At 30.9% G+C, this 24795-nt stretch overlaps 2 protein-coding genes across 4 annotated transcripts in view; one reads left to right on the forward strand and one right to left on the reverse strand.

Annotated features, from left to right (window-relative positions):
* Positions 1-4172, reverse strand: part of LOC129914029 (dynein beta chain, ciliary) — a 29437-nt gene extending 25265 nt beyond the window's left edge. The window contains exons 1-3 of the mRNA XM_055993058.1: positions 3943-4172; positions 775-948; positions 449-708 (exon numbers count right to left, since the gene is read on the reverse strand). Of these exons, the coding sequence (XP_055849033.1) occupies positions 449-708; positions 775-948; positions 3943-4041 (533 nt within the window). The 5' untranslated portion in view covers positions 4042-4172. The remainder of the gene's footprint in view (positions 1-448; positions 709-774; positions 949-3942) is intronic.
* A 4558-nt stretch (positions 4173-8730) lies between these two features.
* Positions 8731-24795, forward strand: part of LOC129914190 (ankycorbin) — a 59026-nt gene continuing 42961 nt past the window's right edge. Inside the window, exons 1-3 of one of the 3 annotated variants that reach the window (XM_055993319.1) lie at positions 8731-8915; positions 8989-9077; positions 9132-9758. Coding sequence is in view for 1 of the 3 variants with exons in the window: in XM_055993318.1 (XP_055849293.1) it covers positions 21108-21428 (321 nt within the window). In the remaining 2 variants the exon portion in view is untranslated. Of the gene's footprint in view, positions 8916-8988; positions 9078-9131; positions 9759-16695; positions 16900-20900; positions 21429-24795 lie in introns of those variants that run through there. The other 2 variants (XM_055993320.1, XM_055993318.1) reach the window with 2 other exon arrangements.

Genomic DNA, 24795 nt, shown 5'->3' on the forward strand with positions numbered 1-24795 from the left:
TCTTGGATAAAATACAGCATGACCGTTTAAGCTGGTACTGTCATGTACAAAGAAGAAACCCTGAGAACCCAGTTCAAAAGGCGATCGCATACGACGTTCCAACGCAATCGCGAAGAAGAGGCAGGCCTAAGAACTCATGGAGAAGACAAATGCAACGACAACTGCATTCAGTTGGCCTTAGACATGGAACAATTCAAAATCGAGAAGCCTGTCGACGTTTCCTGAGGTCAACCCGGCGAACCCCACATGCGGAGCCGTAGTGTGAAGCAGTAGAGTGGGAGAGTTGTGACCCCATCCGAGATCATGACTATCGTCGATAATGGAGAAGAAGAAGAAGTGGTGCAGAAAACTTAAATAATCATGGCCGAATTAATAAAGAATGTGTTTTGACTAAATTTTCCGGAATATGCTTTTAAACATCATAAACAAAATTCATATTATTTCTCACCCTTGAGCCATGTTTGGTACCATTTCCATCACTTCGTCAATACAAATTGGCAGTGGTAAAATTGTTCGATTGATCATTTGTCCTTTCATTTGAGCTATACAATTTCGAAATTCTTGACTTTCAGTTTTCATATCATTTACCATAACAGAAGTCCATCCGTTTTGATTTGCTGGATTATTTAGTATTGGGAAAATGACATCATCAAATAGTACGACCAAATTCTCAAGAACATTTGGTAAAAGATCGCCGTAGAGTAGAGCCTTAATGAAAGAAGTAAATGCCAAATTTAACAAAGATTAGAATTTTGATTTATTTTGTTTAATTACTTTTCTTATATTTTCTTCGGTCAATGTTGTTGGTAAATTTTGTCGAACAAAAAATACTATTTTACTTCGTGGCTTTGATGGAAAGTCATAGGATGGAACAGGTAATGATGCAGCATTCATTGTAAATATTAGTCGCTGCTGATATGGTTCGTCTAGGAATCCCATAATAGTTTCCTATACAAAAAATAGGTATGAAAATTCAAATACAAAATTAAAAACTTAAATTGTACCAAATCACTTTTCGTAAGCATTTAAGAATAATAGTCGAAAACCGATATTTTTGGTTCTTTGGTGTCTTCATTTTACAAAAGTCTCACTTTGCAAGAGAAAATTTTTGATTTTTGATTTTTGATGATCGGTTTAATCTTTCAATCTTTCCTAGACTTTTACCGTTTAAGAGCAGAATGCAAATAAAACTCATATTTTCCACATTTAACATATTTTAAAATTAAAAGAGATTGCTCGTTAGAGTTATACCTACTACTTTCTTATAGCTTCCACTGGGAAAGATTTATACATAGGTTAATATAAAAAATGTTTTTTTTTCGACTTTTAACCCTTAATAACTTTATATTTATGCAGAAGTCAAATTAATTGGGAGTTTTTAAAATCTATTTTAAATGATAAATCAATTAAATACTGGGCACGATTTAAATATTTTTCGGGGAAAATATTTAATTGAAACAAGATTATTCAGACAAAAATATATAAAAAACATTATTTTTGCTTAAGAATCACTCTAAATAATTATTATTTATTTAGTTTAATTTCAGGAAAATCTAATTGATTAAACTATATACAAATTTAGAAACGAACGCAAAATAGTAAGGAAAACAATGGATAAAATCAAAAATATTTCAAATAATTTCCAAAGAAAGTCTTCTAATACCTTCAATATTATATTTCCACTGCCTATACCCATTTAAAATAATTTGATTTACATTCTGTTGAACTCCAGAGAATATTTCATCGACATTCCCATCTTAATTCCTGGATTTGCCTTAGTGTAGAATGCGTTGAATGAATCATTTAATTAAAGTCAATTAAAGTTGAAACCAAATTGATAAATGACAACTGAAAGGCAAGGTACTCGCAGTTGTCTTGTTTCGTTGTCAAGAATAAGTAACAAATTAAAAGATTCTTCAGGCAAACCCATGTTGCCCCACTTACGTAGATATATTTGTAGGTAAATGTCTTAAATAAAGAACTATTTAATTTCTTGGTGTTTTGAAATGCACAGTTATTTATACTTGTGCCCACAATCTCATTCCACTTCTGGGTCTGAGTCTGACACAATTTCTTGGTGAATGCAGTGAAATTGTTTTCCAACAATGGCATCGAAAATTTGTACATTTTTTTTTAAAGAATTGCTACTTTAAAGTATCAAAGCTTTATCGGAGTAGAACAAACCAGGTGAGAAGTTCAGTAGGAGTAATGTGGGACTAAGTCGGTGAAAGATAAACGCGATAAAATTCAATTTAGTTTAATTAGTTACAAAAATACCAAAACTACCAAAACTTTTCCTTTTTTGGCTTGGTAGCTTCTTTTTAAGGTCATGGAGAAATCAATACAATTCACGTTTTGAACTATTCTGGAACGAAACTTTGAATCAATTTAACTAATTTCACTAGTCACATACATTAGCTTCCGTTTTTTGAAATATTATCGATAAAAAAGCCAAAATAAAAAATGTTTTTGAGGGTTTTTCTTCTTTCAAAAACTTTTTAAATCATATCTCTTTTATAGTCTGATTTCTTAGGTGTAAATCAATAAGCCAAAGACTAACTTAAATTAATCTAAAGTTTAAGCTAATAAGCCAAAGATTACTTAAATTTAAGACATCTCGGACAATAATGAGTTATCACAGTTATCAGAAAGATTTAAAAAGTTTTTGATTAAAAAAAATAATTCTTTTATACCCCGTTACAAATTATGTTGAAATTAATTACGTTACATTTTAAGCACAACCTTAAAATGAGTGAATATAACGTTTTTTTTTTGCATTTAATACCAGTAATATTTAAAAATTGGAGGCCAGTAAAATAATTCTGAATTCTTTAAACCTTTCCCTTTAAACTTTTAGAAAATTATGTTTGGGTTCTTATGTAAAAAAAAATAATTTTAATGACCAGTGATAAAAATTGATGTTTAAGAACACTACATTTTTTCCACTTTTTTGAATATTTTGTACATACTTGAAATAAAATCAATGATTAAATTAGTACGAATTATTTTTAAACAATAAAATGAGAGAAAATAAAAGGATTTATTTCCCAAATCAAAATTTTGTTTGACTAGTCTAATTATTTTAAAAGGCAATATATTTTTTTGAAAACAGTTTTTTTAATTAGGAATAACGTTATTTTAATTTAAAAAAAAATAAAAAATAAGTGCTTTTAAACTTTAAATCTAGAAAATATAAATCCCGTTGCTTTTATTTATTAGAAAATTTCGATTTTTTTTTTCAATATTTTGCTTACATATATGTATGTAACTTGAAACGCAAGATAATTTGAAAATTTTAGTTTGCTTTAAAAAAAACCATAAGAAGTCTTACTTTATAACCTCAAAGTAAACAAAAATTCTCTTATTAAAATTCACTTAATTTCATTGGTGGTGGAAAATATAGCAAAAATATTTTGATTATTGTGAGTTGAACACTTTTTTTTTAAATTAACCCAAAGAAATATTTCATAATTGTTTTTGTTTCAATATACGAATTTTCTTCACTAACAGTGTATCAAAAACCAATAAAATAAAATGCAACACTGGGTTGCAATAAGCGCTGAGGATCTTAAAATATTTTAGACATATTAATATTACGGCTTCTTAAAAGCCTTTCTATAACAATTTTCGTTTAGATCGGTCCAGCCATTTGTTCTATTACAGGTATTTTTAAAAATGATCCAAAAATACATTTTTTAAATTTACTTTCTCATCCTCACAATTTTTTTAATTCGAAAAGGTTTGTGGAAAAAACAAGATTTTTTTTGGTTAATGAAGAAATAAGAAAAAAATCCTTATATACATAGGTATAATCAATAATGGCTTTTGAAAACAAAAAATATTCAAATTGTATTCTTCTATGAATGTACTTTAAGCTTCAAAACATACAAATTTATGAAAATTCTCAATTATCTTATGCAATGCTTTGATATTGCTTCATACCTTATAAATATCCGTCGTGATCATTTTGGCCCATTTTTCTTGTTTGATTCTTAAGGTCTTAAGAACATGGTTCTCGAAAAAAGCCAATCGCTCCCCCATCAGTGGTAAGGTTTTTGATTTTCTACTTTTTTCACTTAAATTATTTAAAATTGCTTTCTAGAATTTCGCTTTTGAAAAATATTTTTGAATAAATAAATGGGAACGCCTGCTTCAAAAAACTAATTTATGAAATTCTGTTGTAAGTATTGATTTGATTTAGTTTTAAAAACAAGTAAGAAGTGTGTAGATTCTAAATTTAAGTGTGTTTCAGACTTTACTTTACCTTTTATGGAGGCAGACAATCACAAATAGACTATTTTATAATTAAATATCTCTCCCTTCATTTAATCACTGACGTCACATATTTTCATAATTTCCATTCGATTTAACTTGTATCAAAGAGCTATTTTTAATAGTGATAAAAATAAATGCTTTATTACAGGTCTTGTTCGACATAACGTGCAAATAATGAACAAGTCGATTTCTCTACTATGTATGTATCTCCTCTGCATCCAGTTCAATACTACAGCATAAATGCTCTTTTGATTTATTAGTAGATAACTGTGTGAACTACTGTAGGTAAGGGCTATCTTTTGAAAAGGTAAAATTCAATAACTATACCATTATTAATTAGCGTTCATGCTTTATGAACAACCTTTAATTCATACGGCAAGCATTGGTTCCAAAAAAAAAAAAAATTCGGGATTTTAACCAAATTTAAAATTGATGATGTAAAAGATCAAAAATGTAGTTTTCTCCATTAATTTTACTTTTCCTTTTGCTAGATTAAAATTGAGAAAATACTGATGTTCTTTTTTTGTCTAGATTTAAGATACAACAATCCAATTAAATAAAATGCACGACTATGATCCAGTGTGACGAACTAACTTTTGTGTTAAAATTGATGAAAATACTAAAGTTTTTTAAAAATTCGTAAAAGTTTTTTTTTTTTAATTAAATTTAATAAGAAAATTAATCAACACTTAAAATTAATATAAAATTAGTTTATAAAACTACAAAAATATCTCTTTAAATACAGTTTTGACCTTCAAACGAGGTATATCATAAAATGCCTTGTATAATAAAGAATTTTGTAGATTTTATTTGTTTTCAATATCGGAAGACGCGTTAAAAAAATATTTTTTTTTTTTAAATAGGGTAACTTCGGGCATTATGGCGCACCGGGCATTATGGCGCACCTCGCAACTACCATACTTCCAATACTCGCATTTAAATAAAACCAATGCAGAAACTTTGGCCTTCGTCGAACACTAGCCTTGTGACGATTGCAGGTCAGTGCTATTATTTTTGTGCCAAACAAAAAGGAAAACAAAAAAAATATACCTGTTCTGGGTTCCAATATAATATCGCTTTGTTTTTTTTTGTGTGTATCTCGGTTAGTATACAGTGCACGTGTTTGTTGTAAAGAGTGAAACGCAGAGTAAAGTTTTGGTTTGGTTATATCACTTGTTATATTTTAACTGAAGTAAGAATTGTGTTTAGTTTTTGGAGTTTTGTGAATATGTGTATATTTTGCAATATGGCGCAGATGTAATAAGGGCATTATGGCACTATATTATACCCGACTGCGCCATAATGCCCTTATGTAAAACTAATTTCAAAAGTAACTCTGCATTTTTTTAAATTTGAAAATAACCTCAATTTAACGTTAATTTTATGAAACTTATTTACAATTATATTTCAGAAATGCTGAATATACGTAAAAAAAGTAAAGGGTTCCGAAGTAAATGGGGTTCGCCATATTGCCCGTACATAGGGCAATATGGTTTTTTTTGGACTATTTTTAATTTAATTTATTTTTTGTTAAAAAGCTTGAATTTTTATTCTTAAATAATTTATTTATGTTACGTTTTTATGAAATTTGATTAAAAAAAATGATTGAAGTAAAAATTGTAGTCCGTAGTAAAGTTATTTGAGTTTGTGCTTAGGTATGCCATAATGCCCTAATTTACCCTAATAATATTTTTAATATCAACGTAAAAAAAAATTTATTGAACCGTTTTCAAGAAATAGATTTTTAATTTATATTTTGATTTTTTTTTTTATCCAAAATATTTTTTTTGTTTTTTTTTTTTTAATTCCTCTTTTTTAAAGACCTTTACGTGAAAGTAGGGCTGTAAAAGTAACGACAAAATGAGTACCCGCATGTATACGTTACTTTTGGTTTTAGTACCCGCATCAACGATATCGTTACTCGTTACTTTCGTTACTTTAGGTATATTTCGTATGTTTCGCATGTTTCGTATGTTTCGTATGCTTCGTATCCTTCGTATATTTCGTATGTTTCGTATATTTCGTATATTTCGTATATTTCGTATATTTCGTATATTTCCTACATTTGGTATTTTTGTTATGTCTCACGATTTACGTTAAGAACTTATTATTTTAGTTGTTTTTTTTTAATATATATTAAAAGTAAAAACGACATTAAAAATTTAATAATGCAAGATTTTGAATGACAAGAAATCTTTTTTAAAATGGTATACAAATATTCTCTAGCTCAACTAGCTTAGCAAAGAGTAAAGATTTCAAGAATCTGCTTTCAATATCAGATTTTCGATGTACCTAAAAGTATTTTTTTTTTTTTAAGATATGAATGTGCCGGGGCTGAATAAAGTTTTTACCAGATATAGTTAAATAGAATCATAACTAACATAATTAAGAAACCAAACAATTCAAGATTCAAATAAGAATATACGAACACGCCCATGTTTCGTTTCCTCCCGGTCCAAACTTAAAAATTGTCATTGCAGCCAACCTAAAATAAAAAACCCATTCAATCATTTCATTCAATCACATTCATTCCATATTCTCATTCAAAGTTGTCGTCACTCATGTCAGACACCACCTCACCACACACAAGCAAGAAAGTAGTACCTACTTGAAATCAAAAGAAAAAAAAAACAAAAACTTTAAACCATGAATAAAACCAAAATTGTAATTATTTGTTTGAATCAAACTAAAGAATAAAATAAATTAAACAAATCAAACAAAGGAAAAGAAAAATTCTTTTTATTAATTACAAAAGGAAAAAAGGAGAAAACAGAATACAAGTACGGCTACGCCCCAACAGATGCAGTGTGTACCATTTTGTTTTTGTTTCACATTTCGTATACCTATCCAAATTGGTATTCTAATTGGAATGTATCTACACTACACTCAAACACACTTTCACATAATTCACTCCACACGCACATGTCCATAAAAAAAAGGTACGAAAGAGAAAGAAACAGAATTCTTATTTACCCCTTTTGATAAACATACACAAAAACAGAACAACAAAATCGTAAAATACATAAATAATGATACCGAACCGATACGAGATGCGAAATAATGCGCACACGACAAATGCAGTGTACCATTTTGTTTTCGTTTCGCATTTCCAAATTGGTATTGGAATTGGAGTATCGTCGTTACTCGTATGTTCCGTATTTTTCGTATGTTTCGCACGTTTCGTATGTTTCGCATGTTTCGTTACTTGTTCAGTACTATAGTAACGAAACATACGAGTAACGAAATTATTTGGGCAGTAACGTTTCGTTACTCGTTACTGAAGTGAATACCCGCATTTAAGTAACGAATACATACGGTTTGCTACAGCTCTACGTGAAAGTACAATTAATGACGCCTCAAAAATATTTGTTTTATTTAAAAAGTAGGGCCTTATTTTTTACGAAATACGTATTTTGTTTATCAAAATCGTTAGAGCTGTTTTCAAAAAAAAATCTCTTCAATTTTGGTCGTATGGCAAATAAAGTACCTACCATTAATTTTGGTAGCAAAAATAAAACCTAATTCGATTTCTCCGAATCACCAAAAATCCTTGTTACGAAGTTTGAAGTAAATCGCTTCAGTGATTTAGACTGCAGCTTAAGATAGGTACCTATACCCAACCCAGCCAGACATAATTTCGAATTCCACTTTTTTGGTATTCTCTATTATCGTAATATCATGTTTCGAATTCGAGTTTTTTTTTTTTTTCAAATCATGTAGGTAGATACGTCGTCGCAAGTAAAAAATGTTTCCTTTGTAATGGCTTGTGTTTTTTTTTTAACTTTGATTTAATGATGTTTTATAAATAAAACCACTATAAATTGACTTGATTCTAATTTAAAATTAGTGAAATCAAGATATTATTTTTTTAAATTCTTGCTGGAATGCTCATTTCTAGGTTGCAAACATTGTTTGATTAAGATGATTAACAACGCACACCAAATTAGTGCTTAGTAAATTTTTTCGTAGTCTTTATTCCTTCTTTATAAAAAATGGAGATCGATTGTATCGCCGTTGTAGCCCACTCCTTAGACGATTTAGATGGCTTTCAGAGTCCTCACACAGAGTAGACGATATCGATCATATACCAACTCAATTTATATCGCAAGTCACACAAAAATTGAAGTTATTTCTAGCGAGCGGTTGTAAAGTTCGAAAAATGCTACCTTCTTGTAAATGTCCATTTCAACGACAAGACTTTCTATGGTAACCCATCGTTGTAAACGATTTAAAGCAAAAATTGTTTACGGTAAAGCCTTAATCAAAAATTACATATTAATTTTTGCAACTACTCCATTATTAATCAAGTGCGGCTATTCAACAATTTTTCCCATTAAAAAACAACTATTTAAAACACTGACCAAGAACAATTACAATTTCAATAAAATAAAAAATTACTTGAATATTTACGAGTATATCAAAGCTATTAAGATTGTGTGATAATCATTTCGAAATCTAAACTCAAATAATAATATTTACTTAGGTATAAGAGTCAACTATTGCGTAATCTGAATAATATTTGATCTAAATATTGTATGAATTCCTCACACCCATCGAATAATTCTCCTCAAAAACAACTATTAACCAAGTAAATCAAAGCGGCCTCAATTCAAACATGAAAATGAAAAAAAAAAGGAAAAGTTTGTTTCTATTGTCACCAATAAATTGAATAAGGACGAAGCTTATAACTTTTTCTTTTTTTACTCCTAATAGCAGCCAAGGCTATGACCTAGAAATAGTTTTGGTAACAAAAATTTTGTTCGTCATTCTTGCATGTCCATAAGGATCCAGAATATACATAGGTATGTATATAAATGGAACTTCAAGTTTACTAATAATAATGAATTTATTAAAAGCTCATTTAGTGTTTGCGGTCTGGTCTGGTCATTGAATGTGTATATACTCCTGCCCCGATAGTCTTGTACTTATTCCAATAAAAGTCTATATATCTGGTGTTTGATGTTGTTTCCAAGTCCAACATTTATATTTAGGACAGCTCATTTGCATAATATGCATAATTGAGATCTAGGGCATCGCGTTAAAGAAAATCGAAAGTTTCGACTCGACCCTTTCGAAAAAGAAATGAAAACGTTGTTGCTTAGAATATAGGTAGGTGTTATACTGTTGACCAACACAATGGATGAAAAAAAATCCTTTCTATGGAGTAGAGCACGCGCGAACTTACTCAATGAACACACTAACATATAACGAGGACTCTTACTAAGTAAACTGGAAATATAGAAAAGAAAATGCTCAAGGAATCGTAACATGTTTTGCCTCTGGCCAGTGATGTACCTACTTGCAATGCAAGGATTCATTCGAACGAACAAGTGAAAGTAAGAGCTGACTGCTGCTACTGACTAGTGACTGCCCATCCGAGAGGATTTAAGTTTTCATGTGGATAATAAACGAAAACAAAACTAGTGAATATTCAAGAGTTTTGTTGAGAAGTTGTGCCTAATCTCCTGGTCCTAAATAAATATGTGAGTAGTTGCTATTCAATTTGTTCAAAATGAAACTTAAAAGATAAGAGTACCTAAACTTTACATACCTGTGCTGAGATTCTTCAATCAGCAATCTTATGTGTGTTCTTAGAAGTGAATTGAAAAGATTTAGCCAAACATATGATCCTAATAAACTAGTGTAATATGATTAATTTGTGTTCTATGTAGTTTTTCAAATTAAAATTTTCTTGGTAATAAAATGTGTTTGTAGAAGAATTTGATTCTTTAGAAGGAAAAAATTCTGCTCTAGTAAAGTATTCATTTATGTGGTATTGAATGTGGAAAAGTTTCAATATTATACTAAATACCTATTATTCATGTCAAATTCTTGGTCTTTTGCAAATGTTCGGTCAGCTTGTTCTTTTAAAATGTTTGCTAGAGAAGTTCAAGACAAATCCAGAAATGGATAGCTTTGTTATTAAATTCCATGTATTTGTAAGTTCACTTATAAACAACAAAATTTTACATACTCACATTGTTCACTTAACTTTTGTTCTTCAGTAATTGATTTGAAATGAAAGGTCTGATAGTTTAGAAAATGACATCATTGTACTCAAGAAACTGAATCTGTTAAACAGGGTTATTGTACATTTAAAATTAATTTTCAAACAATTCTTTAGTTTATTATAAGTTATACCATCTTTAGCTAGCTAGTTTTCATTGAAATTTTGTTAAACAAAGACTATTACTGTTTACCTCAGGACATCGTTCTGTCGACTGGTATTAATTTTGTGGTTCTAATTTCGAACCTAGAAAATTAGCACCTCAATGGCTTACTTTTTGTAGTCAGTGTTCGACGGAAAGATGTTTAAGGACCCCTTACGAGAGTATCAAGTTTAAAAATGATCCTTTGTATTAACTACCAGCTCTTCTATTTTCCCAGGTTTTAAGATTGATAATTTTGCTAAATGAAAATCTTAAGTTTCGTTTTTTTCATGGTTGTACCACGACACCCATCACTTTACAAAATTATATGTTTTTACGGTTCCGGAAAGTTCTCCATTATTTTGATGATCTGTCTGTGAGTGAGTGAGTACGTTTGTGAGTCTGTTACGGTTTTTGTGATTTTTGAAGCCCTATAGCTCTGAAATTACTAATGTCAAGTAGCTGATATTTTCTAAGGACATGGTTTTTGGCTAGCTCAGCAAATAAAGCGAGTTTGAAATTTTGTCCATCTTTGATGATATAAAGGGTTACCCAAAAGTCAACGTCGAAACGAAAACGGAAGATAGGGTAGGTGGTGACTGTTATCAGAAAAATAATGTAAAAAAATCGCAGCCTTACATTTTGGGAGTAATGGGCATTGAAAAAAAAAAAACAAAAAATTGTCACCCTGTGACGGTTTTTCATGCGCTGTGACTACAAATCTTAATTTTTCTCAATTTGTTCTTTTGACTCTAATTTAATGAACAGTGGTCTACAAAAAATGCACTACGATATTTCGGCAAGTTACCTTAAAATTTGGTGTGTTAAATTCTCTTTTCAAAATGGTACAACATTGTTGAGAATATTCAATAAATAACGGAAATAAAAATGTTTTTTTTAAGCAATCTTTTCTTATACGGTAATTTTTCCTTTCAGAACTGAATTTGTATTTTTAGAAGTAGTAAAGTGCTAATTTTATAAAAGATAAAACAAGCTTAAATAATACTCTAGGGGTAATAGTTGGTAGACTACGTTTTAGTATAGGTTTATGAATGAAAATAGTAGCAAAACCTATCTTTTCGGTCTTTTGACCGGAAATGGCGATTTCTGTCTGCGCTCGTCAAAAAAATGCTATTGAAAACAGAAGCCTTGTCTTTCAAAAGCAGATCCCTCTTCTGTCCAGTTTCCCCTTCTTTTTTCTTTGACGGAGATTTTTTAACGTTTCCGCAGCAATGTTTTTTTTGACACCCTTTACAATATCGTTTTGTATCTATTTTATACTATTAGGCTAACTCACTGTTGAAAATAAGTATGATAAACTGCACCCGGAGTATTGTCCACCACTCACTCAATAAATTGAGTGGATTCCGTTTATTTTAATTAGAAATCTTATTGTTTGAAAAAGATTGGATTGCCTTGTATGTTTCTCCGTGCAAAGTTTGATTTTGTGACTAAAGACTTAGAAATCCGACTAATTTATTCTTCGCAGCAATACACTCGACATCAAATCATGGAGTTTTCTAATTCTTCGCCTAGGATTGGGATGAAAAGACTGAGCACACGGCACTTAAGGTTGAGATTCTCGGGAAGATCAAATATCGTCCTGGGTCTAAATTCGGGACAACCAACGTTGAAAAAATAGTTGTGACAACGAAGGGTTAAAAACTTATTTGTCGGTTTAAATGAAACTTTTTTGTACAAGCACTTAGAATTGGATTGTTCAAGGACAATGATTTTATAATGGAGCCAGGCTTTCAAACTAAAGGTAAACAATCGCATCACATCAGAATTTCTCTCATGAAGACAATTTTTGTCCACATTGAACCATTTTAAGAATCGTCCTTCACTTTAACATTTTTGGATTAATTCTTATACAAATACAGATTACAAGAAAAAAAAAACTATAAATCAAATTTATATAAGTTTTTCATTTCGCAATAAGCACTACTCAAAGAACCAACTTAAGGAAGTAACTTTTTTATATACACAAATTAAAATTATATATTCTCAAATAAAAAGCATACAAAGGTGAATCTTGAACTTTTTTTACACACAGAAATAAACATATCTGAAGAATATTATAGCAGCAGCAAAAATCGAAACTGTGTGTTTTATTTCATATACAACTAGCAAACTACACAACAGTCAACTTAAAGTTTTAAGCTGACGTTAGGTTAGTCCTTCAGCAGTTGTTTAGTACTGTGATACTGAGTATATCTTCAGTTCTCCACATCCGTATCCTCAATTTCCACTTTTAACGTGTTCATGTAGTTTTTATATACTACAGCAGGTTCAGTTCAGGTTCTGTGTGTGTTTCTCTTTTGGATTTGTTTTTGTATTTTTTTTTTCTTTTATATTTTTTTTTTAGTATTTCGATTGTGAGCTCTTATCGTGGAGCTATGGAGCCGGAGTAAAAGTTTTCTGAATGAAGTTTCCTGATTTATCATGTATAACTTTTCTCTACTGAAACAACATATCTGTACAAGGCGATTCCTGTGTTCAGAGCAATATTATAATGCGAGAGTCCTTCCGTTTGTATGTTTCGAATAAACATTGTAGAAGGATACCAATGCATTATGTAAGCAAAATCGTGTGCAAGACCAAGAAAGTTGCAAAATTTATATTTATACGTTTATCAGGTTTGCATTTGATCCCCTTCTGGATACATGATATACGCTCTATTCGACATGACTCGCCTGAAGTATGAGACTACGAATACAACTATATGAAATTCCTTCTTCTTCTTCTTTATTCTGTCAAAAAAAAAATAAAATAAAGTCAAAGACAAGAAGTGTGTTGTTGGAAAAAGGGTTCCGACATAGCATTAGACAACTCGAATTTAAGTTTCATTTTATTTTTCCTTAAAATACTTGTATTAAACTAAACAATATTCGAGCAAAGGACAGACAGTTAAACGTTCTTTGTTTAACTTTATGCAAGTGTAAACAAAAATATGTAAAGTTTGTAAAGTTCATGCAATATTATTGACATAAAGTGTAGAAGTAAAAAGTAAATGAACATGCAGAAGGACCACTCAATTCGATTATCACAAGTTTTGATATTTAATATTTCAGAAGTCAGGATCTGTCTGTAGTTTGGAATTATGCATAACACACCTCACCACCTCAATATTGGAAAGATTCAAAAAAAAACAAAACGTATATCTTGAAGAAAAAGACGTTAGAAGTTGTGTACTATCTGGGATAAGTAGTTCTTGAGATATTTCGAGCTTTGTGCTTTTATTTTATTCTTCTTTTGTGACATTGGGTAGACAAATTTACTTTTTGAAAAGAAATTTCAAAGGTATTTAGCAAGTAGCGCCATCTAGTCCTTAGGTGAATTTCTGTGAGTTTGAAGTTAACTATAATCGGTTGTATGTATGTAGGTACCTACACTGCCCTTAGTCTCGTAAAGGCTGAGTTATAGAGGGAAACACTAAATCTAATATCGCAATTTGCATATAAAAATGAAAAAAAAAAACAAAAGTAGGTACATTTTGAATTTTCTGACTTATTTGAAGACCTAGGCTAAAAAATAAATGAGAATAAATCAGAGACAATTCCCTTACTCCAAATATGCAAAAAAATCAAAATCGAAAATTTTGTAGTAAGGGCCTTTACGAGATTATGGGCAGTACAGTGTACACCAACTGTTTTTTTTTTCGTTCAAAATTGCGAAACCCCATATTCCATAATTCTTTATGTAAAATATGCACGGAGAAAAAAAAAACGCTACGCATAAGTTTATTCTAGACCATTTAATCATAACACAGTTAATAATACCTGATATATAGTTAAATATACCAGAAGTAAAGTTATCCCAGAGTTATTTTCTCTCTGTGTGATAATTGTCAGATCTTCTTCAATACTGTACTGAGCATCGCATAAGATACCAGAACTGATTCGCAAGGCCGATCACAATAAAGTGAAATTGGGAAGTTTTAGATGTTTAATAGGCCTTAGCTGCTGGAAAGTGCATAACAACTTAGTTCTCTACCTGATCATATTTTCGCTAGAGAAAGTTTTCAGCCGTGTCCTTCGGAATAGAAATTGTATTATGGCAATTTTGCAAAAGATAGAATTCGCGGTCGTTGGGATTGTACGGAACTAGTAGGTAGTTGTTGAAAGATTTCATCACCAACTGATATAGGGTTTTTTTTTTTTTTAAGAACAAAGTTGGAGTTTTGACTGGGTCCTGCTAACTTCTTCGGTTAGCTCCTCCTACAACTACTTTCTTATAGGTCTTTTCAAATCAAAAGTCCCATGGAAAATTGAGCAAAAATAAAAAAAAACTCATTTGCTTACTGGAAATAAGCATTTATGAGGCAGCTGAACTTTTTCTAAAATTACGATAAAATAATAAAGAACAGTTCTTGATATCCCTATTTTAATTAATTGATCCGTCTGTGAAAAAGCGGAGGCAAGTCTCCCGGGCTTGCATCACTCCATATCCGCGGGCAATACAAAAAAACATACAATTATTTAATTATTTATCATTTGAAGGCAGTTGGGATAACTTTGCCGAAGATATTGTTATAGGACTAGGTGAAGATGGACCAGAAATGGCCAGTTTATATGATAGCAATTCATAACTTAAAATTCTATTCACATCTTTTCATTTGTATAATTGGGCAGTAAATATCTTATTTTTATTTTTCAATTACTTTGGAGTCGTCACCATAAAAATCATTAATAAACAAATTCAGATTTTTCGTTTGCTTATTTTTTTCTCTAGCATTTCTTTCATTCAAACAAGCATGATTTGTTGTTATTTTTGAGTTGATTTGCCGCAATGAGCCAATAAAATTGAGTTTTTTGTTTATTTGTTCTCAATTTTATTGGAAGGGAGAAAATAAACTCTGAGTCAGGACTTTAGATTTGAAACGACCTATAACATGCTCTATATAGAAATTGGACCAAAAGGAAACAATTCAGGACAGGCTTAAACTAACACACTAACTACCCTAGAAGTAACCAACAAACTTCTGGGGTAGTTAGGGAACTCAAATCCAAATTTGAGCTTGTTTCTTGTAAACAGTGTAACCAATTTGTATTGGCTGTCGTGACGATTTTAACAGTTCCTAAATACCTACTTCCTATGGTACTTCTGGTTGGGTATTTTTTGGTGACAGGAAACATCAAACCCTAACAACAGAAATAAGATGCCCGTAAACTACTCCAAACTCTGAATTTGTCAGGACTTTAGTAGAAGCTCATGTAAATATAGACGTTGCCGTGATCTCATCTAAAACTAATTGCATTTTCATATTTCCTTATTCACTGATACCAACAGTTGGAAAACTTTAACGCCATTCTCATTGCTTATCCATATTTGTTCTACACCATTTTTCGAATAACATGTTCCATTACAATAAATATCTGTCCTGAATTTCATATACAAGCTTAGTGATTCCCCGAATCTACCAGTTTAAAAAAAAAATCGCTTATAGTTTATCATTGAACGCATGAACGAATTTCGTCTAACTACTCGAACCTATGCACATATACATTCCGATTAAAACTGCAGTGAAAATCACATTATTAATTCAGAATATTTCTGCCAAAATATATGCCAAATAAAAAAATAAATTTAATTCAATTTACCCAATTCAAGCCACAAAATTGTTGCTTTAAGTTCTTATCTTTCACTAACAACTTTTTCTTGCCTTTAATTTGTGGTTAGAAAAAAAAACTTTTCCGATTTAAATCGTATTTTTTTTTTTTCAATTCTGTTCGACCCCCCAATTTTGTCATCATTTCCTTCTCAGCAATTCTGATATTTTTTCCTTTTTTTTCAAATTTTTGTTAAAAAAAAAAACCTAATGAATCGTTATCGTCTCATCTTTAAATCGTTCCCCATCGCCAAATAGTCACTTCGAATTGAAAGAAAATTGCCTTTGCGTTGAAAGCTTTTCCTCGCCCAGCCCAATGCTTTGACTTTGGCATTGCTTTTCCTATTCCTACACTGGGAGTGACCACTTCTACAGGCAGTGTGTGTTTCCAGAGGGAAAATGGAGAAAAATATCATTTCCCTCCCTTGGGTTATACGACACTGACTTGTTGGAAAGTGGTGTATACGAGTATATACACTTGCTACCTACATACATCACTGTCGTGTTATGGACGAACTATTACCATAGTTACTAGCAAAGAAAAGTTTTCAATTGCTTGATTGCTGGCTTATGGCTATGCACAGGTCTATCACACTAACATCTCTTCTTTACACCATAACATAGATGACTCCACTCCTCAAGTCGTAACTTCCATGCCACCGCATCTAAACCTAGTAGTTGTGTCGGTGTTTACCTACAAGTCTATCGTGCACTAGAGGTTTTAATATTGATGCAAGTCAATCTGGCCTCTGATTTGTTTTCAATACCGTTGCTCAAACAGTTTGCTAGAAATTTTGAAATACTTTCACGCACACTGAGCACCGACTCTTAATCACTCTCGATCCCCAACACAAACACCTTTCGGTAAGTCTGTAAGGGCGATTTGATGTATCAGTCGGTAGTGGCGGTCGAGAAAGGTCAGAACTTGGTTCTGCAAGTGGATTTTTCCAACAATTTCTTTCGCGTTCGTTGTAATAGTCCTTGAATTATTGTTAATATATTTACCTAAAATAAAGATTTCATAATTCTATTTTTGAGTGGGTGAAATTGAGCTAAATCACGCAATCTTTTGGTGTTACTTATATTTAAATTGGATTCGATTCCAAAAGGCGGTGGTGGTGACGGTGGCGGCAGAGCAACTGTGTAAACCTACAAGCTTCAAAAGTTATGGAATACAGCAGACATCTTTTCAATTTGCATTCATGCTGAAAACATTTATAAATCTCTCCCCTGAGATTGTAGATACTTCGCATGTGTTACATACATTCATTTATTTTTGTGTTTTTCTTTTTTATTTTTTCAAATAGGGATAAAGGCACCACAAATGGTTCCTTTGCCATTGCCTTATATGCTCCATAATAAACATGCATATTTCAGATGAGGAATAAGGATGTGGCAATCTTTATTTTTTCTTTTGCCTTTTTTTTTGAAGAAGGAAGAATATATGATTTTATATATTTTTGCTTAAGCGGGTGACCTTCTTAGTGTATATTCTGTGATCTCACTTTCGTAGAACTTAAATGACAAAGCACCCAATCGATGTCGCCACAATAAAGAAAAATTCAGTCCGCACACTTAAGCATTTCCGGCGGAAGAAAAGTAAAAGAAAAAAAAACAGAAAACATAAAGGAGAACGAAATATAAACCACCCCATTCAATATCGACGTCGCGTCGGAGGGAGATGGAGACCATCAAAGTCTATTATGTAACGCAATAAGTGAACTGAGAGGAAAAGTAGAATAACAAGAAGATTTTTTTTTTTCATTCTTTATTCTTCAGGCTTAGCGCCTCATGTCCATGGCGGTCTTATATCCTTCGTTTCATGTTGGGTGTATATAGTGGTGGTGTTTGTCCTCGGGTGTGTCACGAGTTGGATCAATTAAATTTCAAATTTTTGTTAAGTTGCTGAGCTGCTACATAAATTTAAGGAGACATTAAAAAAAAATTCCGCGTAAACAGTGCTGTATGAAATAAAAAACACTTTTTTCAGGTACAAAAATTGATAGATTTTGAGCTTTTCCTAGTTTGCAAAGAGATTTCCTTTAAGAATTAATTTTGCTCGTGTCCCACGCGTGACAAACAACTGTTCATCTCACAACCATTTTTAAAGGCTCTGTATAAGACATAGATACTCTAAATCAAAATCACTTGTTTCTTTCGCAATTAGTTAACTAACTTTACAGTTGGATTTATGAAAGTATATGTTATACAATGTAGAATCTAAAAGGGAGACAATAAATTCATAAGGTACACAAGTGTATAATGACTTGGAATGCTAAATAAAAAAAAATCTTTTTTTGGGTCGTGTACATAAAAGCTATGCTGTCAAATCGAAAACTGTTAAAATTGAATATTATTCTTTAATATCTTCACATAAGTATTACCTACTTACCTACCTATTATTAAAATATAAAATACTTAGGTTTTAACAACTGTCTTTGCATCAAAAATCGTTATTTTGCTCCAAATTTAAATAGGGTTTGGTGAAAAAATGTGTTTTTATTTTACTTACGAAGAATTCTGTCTGCCAGTGTATATTGAATTTTTGTAATGAGACTATTGCTTTACTTTTACAAATTTTAAAGGCCTTTTTCTTGAATCTACGTTTTTTTTTAAGGAGCTATGGCGAGGTATATTTTTAAAATGTTTGAGAGGATAAAATGCACTTCTAGGGTTCCACATATTAAATTTGGATACAGTCAGAAATTTAAAATGTTCGAGATCAAATTTAAGACTTGGCATGACCAATACAACCATTTTAATTTGCGTCAACTTTGCGTAAAAAAAAATGTTCTAATAAAAATGTTACGCATACGCCTCAGAGCCTTCAAAGTTCAACCGCAAACAAAATATAATAACATTTTTGTCTGCTTATGTCCTCCCTAGTCTCCATCAGCTTATTAAAAGCCTCTACCACATTAGTGAGAAATGTTTTCGTGATCTGTGTGGTATCACAAACGAACTTTTTTTTGTCTCAAGTATGTATGCCTGACGCAGTTTTCTCCGTAAGCTTCTAAGTTTCTAATAGTTTCTATAGTTTCTAAGCCAAAACTGAACGAAATTGAAATAGGACCACACTGCAGGCACCAGCTTTCCAATACAAAAAGAATTATCAAAATTGAAAAAAAAAAAAAAACATACAGAAGAATTGAATACCTCCTCCTTTTTGTTTTCCATCCGGTATTTCTTAGAAAGGAGGAATATTGTTTTGAGGGCAATCATATTTTACCAAAAACAGGAGAACAAAGTTACCTTTTATTTTTACCGAATTAAAAAAAAAGGAGGAGGTATTGAATTCGTCTGTATTTTTTATTTTTTTTATGTTTGTTACCTCATAACTTTGGACTGAGTGAACCAATTTTTATATTTCTTTTTGTATTGGAAAGCTGGTGCCTTAAAAATAAAACTTAGTTTTGATCCATGGAAGTCGTTTTTTTTTTATAAAAATGATTATCTTTCATCATTTTGTCGTTTTTTTAATATGAAAAGCTTACAAAAAAATATACCATCTAAAACCCTATACTTTTTTCTAAAGAACAAAACATGTTCTTAAATAACCTGTACATATAAGGACTATTAGGTTTAAGATTTTGTGCAAGCTTTCAAAAATTCCTTAAAATAAAAAACAATTGTTATTGTCATTATTCACATTTCGAAGCATGGGGCTTTAGAAAAAAATCCGTATTAGACCTGTAAATTTTTTTCATTTTCTTTCTATTGGTATAAATAATAACACGGTGTAACACTCAAAATATACGCGGGCGGAGACCTATCACGTTTTGTAGAGCTAGTCGCACTGATAACGAAACGGTATTTAAAAAGTCCCTAACACCCCCAAAATCTGGAATTAGGGGCAAAAAACGGTTTTTTTTACCTTCACCCATTGAAAAAAATCTTGCTCGAGTTTTAGAAATCTTTTAATTGATTCACTTTCAGGATACAACTTTTCAAATAAGTTATAGTATATTTTGTCTTCAGTTGGACTTGCTGCGTCATATGATATGAGTTGGCCTTTAAGATAGAATGGCAACCTATATTTCTAACGGGATAAGTCACGCATTTTCGAGCATATAGCCAGGGTTGTTCGATTTATAAGACGTTACCACGTCAAAAAGACATTTTTTTTGACTGAATATACAGAATTTAATATTATTCTTCTTAATTACTTTGGTTAAATCGATCTGGATTTTTGCATTTTCTTTTAAGACTATTTAAGATTTTTTCTCAGCTCTGTAGACACATAGCGTTGCCGCCGATTAAAAGTTTTTTTTTTGCCTCAGCCGGCTTATGGGGCACTTGGTATGGGACCGTATAGATAAACACTGGCTTCATTTTATCTTTATATGCAAATATTTTTGGTATGTACACCGAACCGAGTACGAGTACATATCATCCCCTTAGGTCCGGGGAACAATAACCATATTTTGCACAGCAGAGACATGCAAATAGGGCATTGTTCAAAGTCAAAAGTTTTGTGGGCGAAGCCACATCATCACCCTTTTAAGCAAACGTCACAATTGTTAAGTCTTCACGTGATACGTACCGTACATATATACGTGTGACTTACACGCAACTTGTTTTTGCATTAAATAGGTCACAATCGCAAAAGTTTTTGGTGTTCATTGTCAGCCTAAGCAAGTTTCACACCGAAGGTTGAGTGAAATGGAATAATTAATTAAACTTTTCCGTCTTCTTTAAGAATTAACACAACTCGATTGAGTGTGTCTGGGGTAAAAGGTGGGTGCGAAATATTTAAGGGTGAAGGAAGCGCGGTTAGCAGGAGACATAATATTTTCTGTGTTATTCTCACTCAAAGAGATGCGTGATGCGGCTCCATTCATCTCCTCATTACATCTTTTTCTCAGACGTCTAGTTGTTTGCACAGTATGTGACATTAAACCCAACATAGCATACATATTGTAGCAGCCAGCAACATACAGAAGGATCTTTCTAGTTCAAAAACGCGGCGGCGGCGGTGATAAATTATCAAACTTATTCAATGAAGTGTAATAAGTACTACAGTGATGGTGTTAAGAGCTGGGTAAAAGCGAAGAGTAAAGAGGTCATTAAATATGGGTGGGATAGCGCCACCGCCAAAACCTCCGCGCTGCTATAATAATATCCTGTCGGTGGCGACGCGAACGGCGGCGGCGGCAGGAGTCCCATTGCAAGCTGAAGCAGTCTCTGGAAATATTACGACTAAAAGTGAGTTTGCAATAAAAACAAACGAAAATTTGTTTGCAAGTGCTTCAGCGAAAACAAATGAAAGTAGATGGAATGAAAATAGCTGCAAAGCAAAATCAAATTATCGATTGGCGAGGGGCTGTTCCCGTTTAATGTATGCTTGTCAGCATGGGCTAACGGACACTGTTGTTCGCGAACTAAGAACCAAGGTATTATAACGATCCCTTTTTAATAGAATTTTCTCTTGTTTTTTTCTATTTTTTTTCTTTACTTACAAAATGTTATGCCTGCAAATGGGCGTTAATTAATGAAAATTATTTTTTTGAAGTATTTAATTGAAGTTTTATTTTTTTAAGACCGAGTCAAATTAATTATTTAGGAAATTGTTTTTTTTTTTTTGTTTGTTCAAGTTCTTAAACTTAAGATAAAAGGTCAGTCGGAAGTGGTGTGATATTGGTGGTATTCCTAAAACAGTAAATAATAATAGAACTATTTTTGTCGGCTATGAATTTGGCATTAATTCACCTTGTAACTTTTAAATGTAAACGTTGGTTTACAAGGACAAAATTATTGAGGAGCGGCTTCAAAATATTTGTTGTAAATTAAAGTGGTTTTGTATTCTATAGTACAAAACTACTTTAATTTACCCAATTTGACATTTCTGAGAATTTTGTCTTTATAATATTAAAAAAAAACATCACGGCCAAGGTAAAGACTGCAAAATTTTGTGTAATTTAAGTTTAACCCACATCACTACTAGGTAAAGTTGGCAATAGAATTAATTTCTAAACTGTTTTAGCTGTACACAGCTATGCCAACTGAGGCATAATTATGCCTTTTAGGCATAATTTTATAAGCTAAGGCATTGAGGCTTACTTTTTGCCAAAAAGGCATAATTTTTTTCATTCTACTCTTGATTTATATTTTAAAAGTTTCTTATAATTTTTTAAATATTTTGATAAAAAGACTAAAAACTAATATTTTCTATATCTTTTAAATAAAGGTTGTTCGAAATTTTAGCTGCAGAATTTGTTTTTACCATTTATTTTTCGAAGAATTTTGTTCACACTAATCCCTATTACTAGAAAAGAATCTAATTTAGTTGCTGTAAAAAGGCCTAAAACGCTTGCAAATAGGCTAATATTTTGTATTGGTGAAAAAAATTGGCCGCTAATTTCTTCCAATTATATGAAGCAACGTCTTAAAATTTTCCTTTCGAAGAATATAAGTTTCCGTTACGTGACAAATAAGTTGCCTAAATTTTTCAATCGTCAGTTAGACTAAAGAATAAATTTCAATGTAAAAAATTTTATTCCTAGGAATAATCTCTATCTGAGGTTTATCTGGCTATTGAAAAATTGGCCCTTAATGTATAAATTGATTAAATAAACATTTCGTTTTGTGTACTTGTGTACTTTTTGTATACAATTTTTAAGCATAAACTAAGAAATTTAAATTGAGGCATAATTTATTTGAAAAGGCATAATTTTTTTTCAAGTGAGGCATAATTTTGACTGAATGGGTTTGCAACGCTGACATATGAGTACCTATTTCGATCAAAAACCTGGACAAAATTATTTTTTGAAGTAAAACTAATTATTTTTGCTAAAAATTATTATTTATGCAAGGAAATAATTTTTTTTCAGCAAAACTTTAAAAACGCTTGTGAGAAGAAAAACTAAAAAAAATAGTATATGAAATTTAATACACCCAAAATGTGAAAAAATTAAATATCTAAAATAATAGACCTTCTAGAATGGAACCATTGTGATTTTTAGGCTTAGTGAATCCAAATGCATTAATATCAATAAAAAAATTTCTGGAAAATGTTAACAACCAGTTAAAATTAAACGTAGGGCGTATGAGTGATTTTTCTAAAAGTGAAAATTTCACTCGCAAATTATTTTGTTAATCGCAAAAAATCGCACCCAATTTTTTGACATTAAATTTAAAGAATAGTCAAAGTTATCATAAATCTATGTATCGAAGCAGAATAGGAGGGAATACTATAACAAAACACTTAGACTTTAAAAAAAAGTAATAAAAATATCTATATGTGGCAGACTCTTTTCCCACTGTCATTTACTCAAACAAAAAAAATTTAATATTTCCATAACTACTCTTTAATTATTATTCAATACCTGCAATTGAATTTTTCATATGAAAATTTAATGTTTAAAAGCATACTTGCTCACAATCAATCTCTAAATATACTCACCAAATCAGCAAAAATTATACAAAAAAAATTCCAGAAAATAAACAGCTGACTTTGAACTTGTTTTGACACACCAAACACTTTACCACAAAAAAAAAGAAGTGCATGATATTATCTCATGTATATTTAGCATCCGCTTTGTAAAAACTTTAATTCAAAGTTAGATTTTTAGAAAATCGACTTTTGTCTAGCTTTTCGACCAGAATACTCCTATGTGCGCTGGCTGTACATCTAGTTAAGTAGCTGAGTCTAATATTTCGGTAGAATATTTGTTTAAAAGCTCTCCTATGAGGGAACTCCTTTCCAGTCCTGCTATATTCTATCCCGAGCAACATCACAACAAATTGGAAGAGTGCTAGTTTTTCCAAAAAAAAAAAAAAATAAAATCTTTTGTCAAAGAGGTGTCTTAAGTTACAAATAAGAGAATCAAAAACTATTCGTTTTCCATGTGGGATTATCATTCAGTTATCATGGTTAAATACTAAAAATATGGGCATGATGTACCAAGGAATTACTCTTTTACTGATTTTATTTTAATGCAGTTATCATTTTTAGGTATACCGTATACCTAACACCATCAGTCACTTGCTAATAAACATTATAGTTGTTTATATGCACTGCACCTTATTTAAAAAAAAATCTTTCTATATATAGATTTCATGTTTAAAGTAAATAAACATAAAATGTAAAAAAAAAGATCCAAAAAAGTACGTATACGCCATAGTGAACTTTTTGTAACTTTTAACCTCATTGTGTATGTGTATATTTATAACTCATTATTTCCCAAAGACACAAAAACATCCATCTATACGTAAAATGATCATTTCAGAGAAAAACGTAGGAAAAATATGATTTTTCAATTCTAAGAAATAACTAATTTCAAACCCTTGCCATTAAATATTCCTTGCCTTACCAAATTGTAATGAAAATTAAGCAACATAGAATTAAGAAATTAATTATTTTATATTTTATTTCAATGAAATATAAGATTAAAATGTTTTTATGTCATGAATTTATATGGTAGTACGCCCCCGCAAAAGACCATTCATAATCTACTTGGAATTTGTATTGTGTGAGGGTGTGAATAAAATTGTCTCAAAGATTTCATGCAACCATAAATTCATGGAAATTGCAATTATAGAAATTCTTTTGAAATTAAAACATAAACAATTCTAGTAAATCGCAAGTAGAAATTTTACTTAAGAAAATCTAAAATAAATTCAATGGAATTCTAGAGAATAATAAATTTATAAGCATTTAACGAGGAAGGTGCTTTGTCTACCTATGTATGTATATTGTGTGAAATTTTTTAAGTTTTGCAGATTCGGAAACAAAAAATAATGATATTTATAATATTATAA

Source organism: Episyrphus balteatus, chromosome 3 (assembly GCF_945859705.1).
Source record: "Episyrphus balteatus chromosome 3, idEpiBalt1.1, whole genome shotgun sequence".
NCBI lineage: Eukaryota > Metazoa > Arthropoda > Insecta > Diptera > Syrphidae > Episyrphus > Episyrphus balteatus.